Here is a 14496-nt window from a genome sequence, read left to right as displayed (position 1 = left end):
AATTAGACTTTCCAGAAGGTTAGGGCCTGGCATCTCTGTTTTGAAAAGCCCTTGAAGACATTGACCTATCTATGGGCGAAGGCCCTTTCCAGTTGTAGAATCTTATTAATGTCATGATATTTATTTATTATTATTATTTTTAATTTTTTTAAATCAGAGCAGCATACATATAGCTAAAAAAGAAAAAAATTAAATAGTGCCAAAAACTATACAGGTGCCTCTCAGTTATACTGCGGGTTTGGTTCTAGACGACTGCAGTAAGCGAGTCACGTGAACGTTTTGCTGTCAGTACATATAAAAGTTACCTTTACACTGTACTGTAGTCTGTGAAGTGTGCCATAGCGTTGTGTCCAAAAGAACATACACACTTTCATTTAAAAACTGCTGAAAAAGGCCGGGCGCGGTGGCTCAAGCCTGTAATCCCAGCACTTTGGGAGGCCGAGACGGGCGGTTCACGAGGTCAGGAGAGCGAGACCATCCTGGCTAACACGGTGAAACCCCATCTCTACTAAAAAATACAAAAATCTAGCCGGGCGAGGTGACAGGCGCCTGTAGTCCCAGCTACTCGGGAGGCTGAGGCAGGAGAATGGCGTAAACCCGGGAGGCGGAGCTTGCAGTGAGCTGAGATCCGGCCACTGCACTCCAGCCTGGGCGACAGAGCGAGACTCCGTCTCCAAAAAAAAAAAAAAAAAAAAACTGCTGAAAAACGTTAATGATCACTTGAGCCTTAGCGAGTCATAATCTTTTAGCATTTAATTGGCTGACAGAAGGTCCTGCCTCATGTGGATGGCTGCCAACTGATGGGCGGGTGGTTGCTGAAGGTAGGGGTGACTACGAGAATTTCTTAAGACACTAACAAAATTTGCTGCATTGATTGGCTCTTGCTTTCACGCAGCATTTCTCTGTAGCATTCTCTGGTGCTGTTTGATGGCATTTTACCCCCAACAGAGAGACCTGGAGTAGTTGGCAGTTGTTTTCTGGAAAATGAATGACATGAGCCTGTCACGTTAAGGAAAGCAACTGACCGTGTTTGTTTCCACTGACAAAATTTGAGATTTCAAATAAAAAAAATAAAATTTGGAAACCTTATACCTACCACTATGAGCCTGGCAACTTCTTTGTTGTTGTGGTGGTGGTGGTTGTTTTTGAGACGGAGTCTCACCCTGTCAGGCTGGAGTACAGTGATGCGATCTCGGCTCACTGCAACCTCTGCCTCCCGGGTTCAAGCGATTCTCCTGTCTCAGCCTCCTGAGTTGCTGGGTTTACAGGTGCCCATCGCCACGCCTGGCTAATTTTTGTATTTTTAGAAGAGACGGAGTTTCACCGTGTTGGTCAGGCTGGTCTCGAACTCCTGACCTCAGGTGATCCACCCACCCTGGCTTCTCAAAGTGCTGGGATTACGGGGTGAGCCACCACACCTGGCTGAGCCTGGCAACTTCTTAGTACTTAAGACATTTCTGATGAGATCATGATAATGTTAATGAGTGTGGATTTTTTAAAAAAAATTGGAGAATGAAATATATAAGATCTGTATAGTTCAGTGAGCCAATATTTTCCAAATGGTCAATGCATGATGGTACAAAATAATCTATGGGTAAAAAATCCACTCAAGGTGCAGCAAAGAGCAGTTAATTTTAATGTGATAGCATACAAAAAATTCGTTGATGTGGTTTCAGATTGTACATCTCATAATCTGAAGGAAATTACCACTTGATAATTTTTGGTGTAGTATCAAACAAAAAGAGTCATGATTATGTAAAATAGCATTTTAAGATACTCTTCTGTTTTCTAATGATAGATATGTGTGTGAGGTAGGGGTTTCCATGTGTGCAGTCACTGAAACCATGAATTGCCACAGGCGAATGCAAAAATGGATGAGAGTCACCCATCCTTGACCAAACCACATATTCCAGAAATTCGCAAAAATGTACAAAAGTGCTGCTCTTCTCACTAAACTTTTTTGAAAAAATAGTTATTTTTATAATAAATATGTTAAAATATAATGAGTTTGTTATTGTTTTTAAAATGAAGAAAGAAATATTTTAAAAATCTTATCTGAATTTCACGTAGAGTAGATGTTGATAGATACAACAACATAAATCAAAGCTCTTTGGGGTTTTCAATAATTTTAGAGTGCAAAGGGGTCCTGAGACCAAACAAGTTTGAGAACTGCTGATTTAGAGGTAATTGCTCTGGAGCCCACTCCTGAAATAAACGGGTAAATCCTGGACATGAATGTATGTTTGTGAAACAGATTTTTTTTGTGGGAAAACTGAGTGCGGATGAAAATTAATTAAAAAATGTCACTTCTTTGTCTTTTTCTCTCCTCCTTTTCCTGTACCAATGAGAGCCATAGTTTGAACAGGAGGAAGCATATGCTGTCACTGCAGAGCTGCCTTCTCATAGAAAGCCTGAGTGGGAGCCTGAGAATAAAACAGTGCAAGTGTGGGAAAGCTGCAGGTGCCGAAATACAAATGAATGTGGGTAGAAGAACAGCAGTCACTTGCCCGTGATGTTGAAACACTGGCTTTCACGGCGTGTCAGCTTGTTTGAGCACCTTAGCTGTTCTGTAAATCTGGTTAACACTGATCAACCTTACGCGTTGTATGGCTTTTAGTCAAAGGTGACTTTGAAGTGCGTTATATAAGGAGAAACTGTGGAAGAGAGGCCTAGCAGAGGAGGAAACGGAGACATAAAGAATTTCTCTTTTCCATTGCTTCCTCAGATCCTCTGTCGATGGGTCCTCAGAAAGCTCTGGAAACCATCGGTGCAAATTTACAGAAGCAGTACGAGAACTGGCAGCCAAGGGTAAGCGTGCTTCACTTTCCTTCTTACAGGGAAACTCCAGTTCCTTGGTTTCCAACACTCTTTGGATCCAAGTGAGAATTCCATGCACACCTTGCCCTTGTGCGGCATGGCGCCTGCGCACTGTGTTTCGTGTGCCTGTGTTTTGCCTGCTGGCTGTTGGTGGCTGTATTGTCTTGACGACGTACACATTATTGTGAGTCTTGCATTGGACAGTCCAACTTATTTTGCTTAAGTTTGTTCCAGATTTTTAGAAAAGAAAAAGTATTCTTGCTGCTCTTAACCATGGTTTTAATTTTTCTCAGGAAATGTATTTTCAATAATTTTTCTTTAACCTCAACTAGTTAATGCTATTCCTCGTGTCTTCAGTTTTCAAATAGTTGCGCAAAAAGCACCCAACATTCAAAAGATGACACCTATTATACACTTTGTCTTTGATTCAAAAGATAAGGTTCTTTTTAGGGAGCCAGTTACCAATTAGTGTGTGTGGGTTTTTTTTGCTTGTATCTTACAGTTTTTTTTTTTTCCTTTTTTTTTTAAAGAAAAGTGGCATAGAATATAACTGTGTCAAATTGCCTTTAAGATCTTATTTGTAATCCACCCAAAGACCTTTAGCCTTTCTTATTAACTGGTTTGGAGATTTAATAAATTTAATTAAAAAACTAGGAATCTGGGCGCTTATGGAGGTGCCCTGTATTCAGCTTTGTGTGATGGGGACTCGAGTTACCTAAAGGAACATAATGAAGAACGCAGGTTGAGAAGGTGCCTTACCTGCGCGTCTCCTGCGAGTTTTACTCTCCCCTTTTTGATGTAAGCCTCATGGAAACACATGATTTATGGAACCTTTTGAACACTTATTTGGTTGGAATTTTGATTTGTGGATCATTTATCCACATAATCTGGGATTTAGGGATTCCTTATGCATTATTTACATTCTTAGAGTAAGAGAATAGCCAAAAATGATTTTTTTCCTGCCTTTAAAAATGCCCTTAGGTCGTTTCTGCTGCTGCTTCCAGTCGTGAGCTAACTGTTAGGAAGCATCTCTGTGTCTTAGGGTGTGCCTTTATGCTTTGCATTGCCGACCTGTCAAGTCAGTAACAGCAGACTTGTGTTCTTTAGAAGGCAGTGTCTTCATGGGTTTTCTATGGATGCCTAATGGCTTTATTTTTCCTCTCTGAAATTCGTTGCCTCTTGGTGGTTTGTGTAAACATGCCATAGGCTTTTTCTTGAGAGCGCAGTGTGTTTGGGGATGAGATGAGGACCGGAGAGAGATTTGGATGGCGGAGTCCTGTAAAAATGTAGTCGAGATGCCTTGTGTTTTCTGTAGAAAATAGCTTCTTTGAAGACTTTGAAGGTACCCTAGGGTCTCAGCATGGTGAGATGGGCGCTTACAGGAGTGTGAGGCAGAGTGGCAGTATTGGAAGACATGGCCGTGTCGGTATATGGTGTGTCGTTAACCACCACCATGGGAATTCAGAGGAATACCTCTCCGGCTACTTCTGCCTATCTCCTGGGTTTGGCTTTGTACCTTTGCACTTTACTAGGTACCTTTGTTTAAAAAAGAATGTAACCCAATGAATTCAGATCTACCAATTGTGTTCTTTCTAGAACGAGTCTCTGCCATTATAACTAGTTTCTTCTTTTCCAAGAATTATTAGATAAGGAAATATAGCCTTTCAGAATATGTGTGTTTAATATTTCAAGATATTGTATGTGTATTCCATTTGCTATAATTTACAATTTTTTTTTGAGTGCTAAGAGTTGATTTACTGCTAGCTTTATTATTAGTTTTGCTTGGTAGATACCAGCTCGTTGATGCTAGCTGACAGGAAATGGAATCTTCTAAAGTGGCATCTGTTATTTTTAATCTAAATTTCTGTCTAGGAGCAGATCTCTCCATGGCATTGAGAAGAGGCATCATGAGGTAGGAAAGGCCACCTTTCCATGTGGGTCAGTGATGACAGCCAGAAAGATGACAGTGCAGACTCAGTGCGGGATGGAGGATTCCCTTTCTGTGACAGTGGCACAGTTTTACTCGGACGGCGAGCACAGGTGCAAAGGGGTGCAGTCCTCTGGATGATCTGTAGTCTGGGAAAATTTGTTAAAGTTGGCCACATTTCAAGAATGGATGTGCAAAATAATTTTCTGAGTAAGAGATCGTTTGAAGGGCTGGTGCGATGGAGAATGTGTCAAGATTACAGGATGCTTCGGAAAAGGTACCAGCGCAGGCGGGATCCCATCTGGGCTGGTTTATGAAGTGGAATCTGGAATAAAGTATCCGCCGCAGCCTAGAAAGAAGCCGTTCATGCACACAGAGTGGGATCTTTTGTCTGCATTCAGGAAGCAAAACCACAACAATGGATACCTAATATTTGCTTTTCGAATGCCAACACTATTGCATTCATTTTTAAGTACAATAAAAATGTTTTAAAATTTCCTGTTACTAACCATGGGTGGGCCTCATCTATTTTAGAAATTAGCCTAAGGTGTCGGATGTCACAGGATACCTCTGACCGGCTCTCTGGTGTGAGCGTGGGGCCGTGCCATATGCACTGGGTAATAATAGCACCTGCCCCGGTGCGCGTGGTACACTTCTCCTCACGGCTTTCCGTGGGTTACAGGACAGAGGGAGGGAGGCCTGGCATAGATAGCACGGCTCTCAGTGTGGGGCAGACCTCATGCTGCCTTCTAGAGTTTGCACAGAACAGGAGGCACTTAGCAAGCTCAGATGTTTGTGTGCAAGGGGCCTGGTTCCTGACTGTAAATCAGGGTCCTTTGAAACATTGCGAGGCTAAACACGCACCGCTTGATTGCACTCTACAGGGCTCTCGAGTTTCTGCAGTAATAAAAAGAGGCTGATGTGCCATCTGCAGTAAAACAATGGGGGCGTTATTAAATTTCCCAGGCCTTCGATGGAAAGACCCATATATCTGGTTTTCTCTTTCTCGGTGTCCTTTATTGCAAGAGTGGAAAACCTTGGGTCATTTAATGAAAATGAGGTTATTTTCATTAAAGTTTGCCGGAGTCGTTGCCTCCACGCTGTCATGGATGGGAGCAGAGTAGGAAATGCCTGTTTCCTCGAAGGTAGCGTCCATCCAGGAGGTGCAGAAAGCCGAACCCCCGTCAGTGGCACCAGAGTGGTGCCTGGAAGCCTCTAATGATTTCCTTGCCGATGCTGGGACGCTTGGACTTATTCTTCTTCATTTTTCTAGCTTTTGATATAGGTGATTCCAGTTCAAAAGGAATTGAGAGAAACCATGGTGATTATATTTTTTTCTGAAGGCTGCCAGCCACTATCTGGCCTGTATTTCCTTGCTTAGGCCCATTGAGCCCTTTTCTAAATAATTTATCAGTTTGCCACTGATGAAATGTTTCTTCTGATTAAATTTAAGGCTTTGCCTTATTACCTCGTAGGTGCATAAATTTGTGTTCTGCCAGAGATTGGAGGAAAAATGCCGACCATTGTTTCAGTGGAAAATTCTGCAGTAAAACCTCACTCATTCCATCATAAGTCTCAAATGAAAGTTTTATTGGGAGTTGGGAGTAAGAGATTATTATAAAGCTGGGAGCATACAGTGAAGAATTTATCTTTTAAGAGAATTTTTCTAACAGATTGGGGCTTCTGGCAGTTTAGTACAGGATGGAAGTTAGGAGCTGGAGCCTGTGGAAAAAGGCAAACAGGAGGGACCTCGGTCTCTGTGTCCTTCTTTCCCCAGAGAGAGTGGACAACACCAGGAGCAGAGGCCACACCTCTTCACTTGGGGTGAGCTTTAATTCTTCCGGTGCCTTAAAAATAAGTTTCTTTGGGAATATGTATCATTTACTAAGGAAGATGAAATAGCGTGGTGGTGCCTCCACTGACCGAGTCCGTCCGTCGGGCAGGGGTGTCTAGAGGAGGCGGCGGAAGGTGCTCCTCAGTCACGGAGCCATGTTGTTGTAGGAACTCGTTCTCCTCTTGTCCAGGTCTGCAAGTAGTGAAGGCAGCAAGTCCCGTGTGGCAGCCGTGGGGCTTCCAGGGAGCTGAGCGGTCAGGTTGAGTCAGTTTCCATGTGGCCAACAGTTCTTAGTTATCCACGCACAGCCCTGGTTTGTGGATTACAGTGAACAGGTTTTGAATGCCATCTTCCCTTCAGTTCAGCGTGCTTCTCAGATGTGTCACAGTTAATTTGTGGTTAAGGGATGAAAGTTGGTTTTACCGTTAGATAAACATTTTTTTTATAGTGCCTAATCGCAAGCAGAGTATGTTCAAGGAGAGAACAAAACAGCTCCCAAGACCTGGTTCATTAGCCCAGTAGAAATTGTTATCGCATTTTAATGTAAATGACAATCATCCTTTCCATGGTATTGATAATAGAGTTGTTTGTATGCTTTTATGAGATGCTTTGAATGAACCGAAGCTGATGACTATACCTCCTGTTGGGAGGAGAGGGTTCGGGGAGCAAGGGGGTTGTGAAGGCCAGTGGTGGACAGTTTTGGTTCTACTTTGGACACTTAACAGGTGTGTCTTTTGGATTTTAGGCACAAGTGTTACTTGTAGAACTGCATGTTTATGTGTAATGCCGTGTTGTATAGGGGTTTGTAGTGAGGATAATTGGAATCCAGATGTCTTCTCCTTGTCCCTGAATGGGGTTGCTGCTTGACCTGTCTGCCTCACGGGGAGTGTCGTGTGGCCATGTGTGACAAACTGTGAAATCCTTGGTACTGAGTGCTCCCGCTGCTCAGGTGGCTGTGTTGGCTTTGGGGAGCGCTACACGGATGGCTTCTAAGATCCACGTGTCTTCTTTTCCCTGGGATGATGAGACAGGCCTCTGCTTTGTGGGCAAAGCAACTGGTATCAGCACAAGTCACTCGCTTGCCGGTGCCCCCCACCCCCAAATGTTTTGGGATGAATTTTATAGATGGATGCTGATATTGGCTTGGCTGTGTCCCCACCCAGATCTTATCTTGAACTGTAACTCCCACAATTCCCACATGCGTAGGAGGAACCTGGTGGGAGGTAACTGAATCATGGGGCCAGGTCTTTCCTGTGCTGTTGTCCGTAGTGAATAAGTCTCATGTCCCTGCATGAGCTCTGTCTCGCCTGCCACCATCCATGTAAGATGTGAGTTGCGCCTCCTTGCCTTCCGCCATGATTGTGAGGCCTGCCCAGCTGTGTGGAACTCTAGGTCTATTAAACCTCTTTCTTTTGTAAATTGCCCAGTCTTGGGTATGTCTTTATCAGCAGCGTGAAAATGGGCTAATACAGATGCAGTGAAGACCCATAAATAAGTGAGTTCTACCTTTTCTTAGGATTTTCAGGGTCAGATGTGGATAATGGGGGAAGCAGCAGCTAAGTTGCCCTAGAACTGTATCCCACATCTGGAGGTGCTCCAAAGCTATTTGTGGAACAGCCCAAGGTGGACTGTTACTCGCAGTGACTCCTGCTTAGGGCATTCACGTTGCGACATTAGTTCCAAATTGACAGTCCAGTTCGGCTGGTGAAAATAGCCCTATAATTACGATTGGCAGCATCCCCTGGCATGCTACCCTGATGCCATTACCATTCCATCATCCATCCCTGTCTTGCTGTCTGCCCTGCCGCCAGCCCTCCCTCCTCCTGCCCACACTCACCTGACTTCCTTCTCTGTGGGTCCTAAGGTTGGGCTTCATCCACCTTGAGTTTCTGTGACAAGCTGCCAATGAGGACTCATGGGCAAAGGCAGAACTGTGGGTGGATGGCTCACAGCTTGCATAATTCAGTACCTGGTGTGAAGCACTTTGCCTGTGTACTCGTTACAGTTGCACGATGGTACAGACCATATCTTCTGGTTGTCTTGGGGTTAACTGTTGTGTTTTGACAGTTTCACTTAACTGCTTACTGCCCAGAAAGTTAAGAACTGTTCTATGACCAACATTTTACTTATATTTTTGCCTTGGCCTCAGCAGTGCTCTCCCACTTCGTCTTCCCCTCCCTTCTAGCGCTTCTCGCCTGACAGCTTTTACACGTGCGTGCCGTGTTCAGTGAGAATTCTGATTCATGCTCTTCAGCCAGAAGCCTTCGTAGTCAGCTCTGCCCACGCACTTCCTGCCTTGCCCTGTCCCCAGAGGCCATGGTATTGGAAGCAGCTTCTGGAAGCGAGCTTAGATTATGCAGAGCAGTTTATTCCGGACTCTTTAGACCAATTGTACCAGAGTGTAAAGGTGTTGCCACCCACTGCCATCCCTCCAAGTACCTTAGTGACGTGACCTATAAATTCTTTTAGGTACACCAAACACATTACAGAAAGAAGGATGAAAGAAAGGCATCATTCTGCAGCCGCCCGGAGGATGGCAGCCAGTTGTGACTAGACCCCTCAGGGTTTCAGTCCATTGGAGCTGGTCCCGGAGGGGCCCTTGCTGGCCAGCCCTGTGTTGGACTCATGCTCTCTGAGACCACAGAGGGGATTCATTGGAGAGCCCATCTGGGATTGAAGAGCACGCGTGTTGACTAGAGTGGGTTGCAGCATGGGCCGCAGCCTGTTTAATCACGGCCCAGGGAGGATCGGTGGAGTCCGCCTCCTCTCCTCTGCCTCGTAGGTCCACAGACTCGTGCTGGGCTCGCCGTTCCTTCCCTTCCTGGGTGGGCGCACCCCTCTCACTGGCAGGGAAGCTCCCTGGGAAATGTGGTCTCCTCTCTCCCAGTGCACTGAGGGGTGGGGTGGAGAGAGCTTAACTGTGGAAAGAATGCGAACTGGTTTAGTTCTGGCTTTGCCACTTCTTAGAAATGTAACTTTGGACAAGTTACTATTTACTTGTTACTTTTACAAGTTACTTTTTACAAGTTACTATTTACAAGTTACTTTTAAGATTTGTACATGCAAATGAGAATTAATGGAGAGAATAAAAGTATTTAAAGCATTTGCACCAGGGAGGCCATGGTGGTTGGTCATCAGATCCTTACTTCCTGTCCCTTATCCCTTCCTCTCCCTCATGGTTGAGGTGGTGGAGGCCACTCCCAGAACATTCTGCCCGGAGTCTTGCTGCCTTAAGCCCCTCCCCATCCTGCCTTGTCTCTGGTTTTATCCTCTTGCTAGGATCTCCTGTTCCTGACTCTCCTCTATTAATTGACCTACTTGAAGTGTAATATTTTTAGAGAGAAATAGGGGCTTAGCTCTGTCCTTAACAGGCCTCTTGAGGATATTATCTCTCATCATCATGTTCCCTTTAACAAGGGAGTTGTCTGTGTGTGTGACAAATTGCAAATGAGGGCCCCCCACCGTCAGGCTGGGACTAAAACCGTAGCTCAGCTGTCGTGGTTTCACAGATCTCACGTGCCATGTGTGTTTCCTGAGTTAACTTGGGGACCGTGATACAGAGCGATGTGGAGATGGCTTTGAAGGACAGGCAGGTGCCGGGCGAGGGATGGAAGTGCTGCTTTGAAGTCAGAAAGTGGAAGATGTGATGATGTGTTAAAGAATGGAAAGCTAAATTTGGAGGTGACGATGAGGAACCCACCGTATGCTCACCATATGCAACTAGGAAGAGTTGTAAAATCCCGCTCCAGCCAAATTGGAAAGTGCTGATCAAGGGGGAAACGATCAATAACAGATTGGAGGGGGACGGCCACTTCAAAGTGTCTGCGGTACTTGATTTCATTTTGCAGGGGAACCATATGTCACAGTGGTGTTCTTGAATTTGGGATGTTCACGGAGGTTTCTGGACAGCTCCCTCCCAAATGTCCACAATTTACTTGTTGGTGTGACACATAATGGAGATTTTAAAAAAATGGACATAGAAAGCACGTAACGTCAAGTTCACCGTTTTAAAATGTACAACTCGGCTGGGCACAGTGGCTTGCACCTGTAATCCCAGCACTTTGGGAGGCCGAGGTGGGCAGATCACCTGAGGTCAGGCGTTGGAGACCAGCCTGGCCAACGTGGTGAAACCTTGTCTCTACTAAAAATATTTTTAAAATGTGCCGGGTGTGGTGGTGGGCGCCTGAAATCCCAGCTACTTGGGGGGCTGAGGTAAGAGAACTGCTTGAACCCAGGAAGTGGAGGTTGTAGTGAGCCACGATCGCGCCACTGCACTCCAGCCTGGGCGACAGAGTGAGACTCCATCTAAAAAAAAAAAAAAAAAAAAAAAAAATACAACTCAATTGGTTTTTAACATTTTTGCAATCTTGTGCAACTGTCATAACTGCCTAGTACCAGAACACTTTCCTTACCCCAAAAGGAAACCGAAAATGCATCGGCAGTCACTGTTTATCTCCCCTCCCCGCAGTCTGCCTTTTGTCTCTGGAGATGCCTGTTCTAGGTTCTCCACACAAACGGAGCCGTACAGTATGTGGCCTTGTGCGTCTGGGCTCTTCACTTAGCATCTTGAATGTTTTTAAGATTCATCCATGTTATTGCATGTATCAGTAATTTAATACTTTTTGTGTGTGCATGTGTAGAGATAGGGTCTTGCTTTGTTGCTCAGGCTGGTCTTGAACCCCTGGCTTCAAGTGATAGTCCTGCCTCAGCCTCAACTCTTTTTATAGCTGAAAAACCATTGTATGGATATCCTACATTTCTATTTTATGCGTTCATCGGTTGATGGACACTTGCGTGGTTTCCAGCTTTTGGCTGTTTGAATAATGCTGCTATGAATATGTACGTACTCGTGTTTGTGTACGCCTCTGCCCAGGAGTGGGATTGGTGGGTCATACGGTGACGCTGTGTTTTACCTCCCTGAGGCACTCCCCATCTATTTTCCACAGTGGCTGTGCTGTTTCTCCACGTCTACTAGCAGTGTCTGAGGGCTCCAGTCTCTCCACATCCTCCCAACATCTGCGACTTCCTGTTTCTTTCATTGTTGTTATTGTGATCGGTGGCATCTCATGTGGTTTTGGTTTGCATTTCCCTGATGATTAATGACGTTGCCCTTCTTTTCATGTGCTCATCGGCCATTTGGAGGAAAGTCTGTTCAAGTCCTTTGTCCATTTATTACTTGGGTGTTTGTCTTTATTGTTGAGTTCTGAGAGTTCAAAATGGAGACTTTTCAGTTGAATAAGGTATAATTTCTGTTGTGAGGACTTGTTTCCTTTCCAAATAATATGTGTGGTGTCTTCTAAGAGCCTCATGATAACATTTAATTCTTAAAAGAGCCTTTGTCTTGATAATTTGTTTCATAAAACTGTTAAGAGGTTCGGCCAGGCACTGTGGCTCGTGCCTGTGGGAGGCCAAGACAGGAGGATCCTTTGAGCTCAGGAGCTGGAGACCAGCCTGGGCAACATAGTGAGACCTTGTCTCTCATTGGAAAAGGAAAAGAGGTTCTATGACTATTGACTATACTGATCATAGATATAGTATATAATTTAATACCAATCCCTTAAGATTCCTGTGTGTTTTCGTTAGGAGTCTTTTGGTTTTCTGAGAGCTGTGGTCTCTCCACCTGGAGTGTATGTTGGGAGAAAGCTCCTGTCGGGGTGCGTGCAGGTAGAGTGGCTGAGGAGCTGGACCTCTGTGAAGTCTGGTTGCGGGTTGGAGGCTCATGGTGGACCGGGAGCTCGGCAGGAGGGGGTGCGTGTCCACGCCAGTGTCTGGTCTCTACCGTGCTGCAGCCCTGTGGGTCTCTGCTCCCCACTCGGCAGCTACCCTGCAGGACGTTCCTACGCCTCCCTGTGCGTGAGGACTGGGTGCTTCCTTTCTGATGTAATCATCTTTGGTGGGACTCTGTCTGCTTGGGCCCAGGGGTCCCCACAGGAGCCAGCTGGGCTCACATGCTAGTGATCCCTGGTCCTAAACCACCTCCTGACCTTTCCTCTGTTGCTTCAGCTTCCGCTCTCTGCCCACTGCATTGTGTCACTGGATTTTCAACATTAAATTTCCCCCACAAGAGTGTTTGACGCTTCACTGGATGACCAGGCTGTATGGCCCGTGTTAAAAGACAGACAAGTGCCACCCAGGGACAAGGGAGTGTGTGGTTCAAAGTCCCTGAGAACAGATGCCAGATGCCAGGCTCAGGTGGTACCATTTACTTCCAGCAAGAGGAGAGAGAGGGTGCGCCAGATCCAGTGCCCTGTGATGTGGCCCCTAGGCCAGGGGGTCATACCCTCATTTTGGACTACAGTATTAGGAGACTCCCCCACGCTGTGGTGTCTGAAACACAGAAAACTGGGGGCATGCCTGAGAGCCATTGGTGCAGGTGCTAAGGCACAACAGAGGAGCCATGGAGGCAGAAATCCGGAAAGACCCCTCCCAGGTGAGGGCTGCACGGGCTGTGGTGAGGGCGCTCCCCTCGGTGGGCTCCCGGCCCAGCGCGTGGAAGACTGAGTGCAGTCCACTGCCTTCCCAACGTAGAGCCGATCAGCTCTGCTTAGCTTCATGCTTAGCTTCATGCAGTCCCCCGGGTAACTGGCTCGTCTGCGGGTTGGTTCTGAGGGAGTGAGGCTGTCCTCTGTAATCACCTGTGATTGGAGGGCTGGGTGGCAGGATTTAAAGCGCATGGCAGAACGGGGAGGATTACTCACGGCTTGTATAAGGAAGGGTCTCTTCTAAAGGGCTGCATGTATGACAGGCTCCTTAATCAACACGCTGCTTACCCCAGACTGGAACATGCCCTGAGGTCAAGTCATCTTTGTGTAGAATTTTTAGTTACAAGTTTTGTTTTTATAAACAAAAATCTTGGCTAAATTCCAACAAAATTCAAGAAGAAAGCACAGATAATCAGGGAGAAATAACTCAAGAGTTGAGGAAATCGAGAGTCATAAAAGAGTGCTTTGCAAAACTTTGCAGATAAATTGGAAAACTTGTATGCGATCCATACTTTTCTAGGAAAATATAAATGACCATAATTGACCTCAGAAAAGATAGTAAAGAAAAATAAATGGATAGGCATAGAAGAAAGAGAAAGTTACCAAAACATTCCTTTTCTAATCCTTCTCCCTCTGAAGGATTTCAGACTTGGACAGAACACAGAATTATTTAAGACTTATTTCTGTTACAGGAAGATATCTAAAACATAGTTTATTTATTAATTTAGAGACAGAGCCTTGCTCTGTCACCCAGGCTGGAGCGCAGTGGCGTGACATTGGCTCACTGCAGCCTCCTGGGTTCAAGCAATTCTCCTGCCTCAGCCTCCTGAGTAGCTGGGACTATAGGCACGTGCCACCATGCCTGGCTAATTTTTGTATTTTTAGTGGAGACCAGGTTTCACTATGTTCACTATGTTGGCCAGGCTGGCCTCAAACTCCTGACCTCAAGTGATCTGCCTGCCTCGGCCTCCCAAAGTGCTGGGATTATAGGTGTGAGCCATATGTTTTGTTTTTTTTAAATTTATTTTTATTTATTTGTTTTTATATTTTTAGAGGGGTCTTGCTCTGTTGCCCAGGCTAGAGTTCAGTGATGCAGTCATAGCTTACTGCAGCCTCAACCTCCTGGGCTCAAGCTATCCTCTTGCCATATCCTTCCGAGTAGCTGGGACTACAGATGTGTGCCACCATGCCCAGCTAATTTTTAATTTTTTTTTTTTTGTAGAGGTGGTGTCTTGCTTTGTCACTTAGGCTGGAGTGCAGTGGTGTGATCACGGCTAACTAACCTCGAATTCCTGGGCTGAAGTGATCCTCCTGCCTCAGCCTCAGGAGTACCTAGGATTACAGGTGTGAGCCACAGTGCCCAGCTTAAAATACATCAAATTTAAAATGCAAAAGAAGAAAATGTATTCAACAGTTTTAGTGTATGCACATATGAC

The 14496-nt window shown here is 45.4% G+C and overlaps 1 protein-coding gene across 1 annotated transcript in view; it reads left to right on the top strand.

The window, feature by feature from the left end:
* RPTOR (regulatory associated protein of MTOR complex 1) overlaps window positions 1–14496 on the top strand; it is a 425447-nt gene that overhangs the window by 94716 nt on the left and 316235 nt on the right. Inside the window, exon 3 of the mRNA XM_050764125.1 lies at window positions 2726–2808. Coding sequence (XP_050620082.1) covers window positions 2726–2808 — 83 coding nt within the window. The remainder of the gene's footprint in view (window positions 1–2725; window positions 2809–14496) is intronic.

This window comes from Macaca thibetana, chromosome 16 (genome assembly GCF_024542745.1).
Source record: "Macaca thibetana thibetana isolate TM-01 chromosome 16, ASM2454274v1, whole genome shotgun sequence".
In the NCBI taxonomy this organism is placed as follows: domain Eukaryota; kingdom Metazoa; phylum Chordata; class Mammalia; order Primates; family Cercopithecidae; genus Macaca; species Macaca thibetana.
This window is presented reverse-complemented; position numbering and strand designations above follow the sequence as displayed.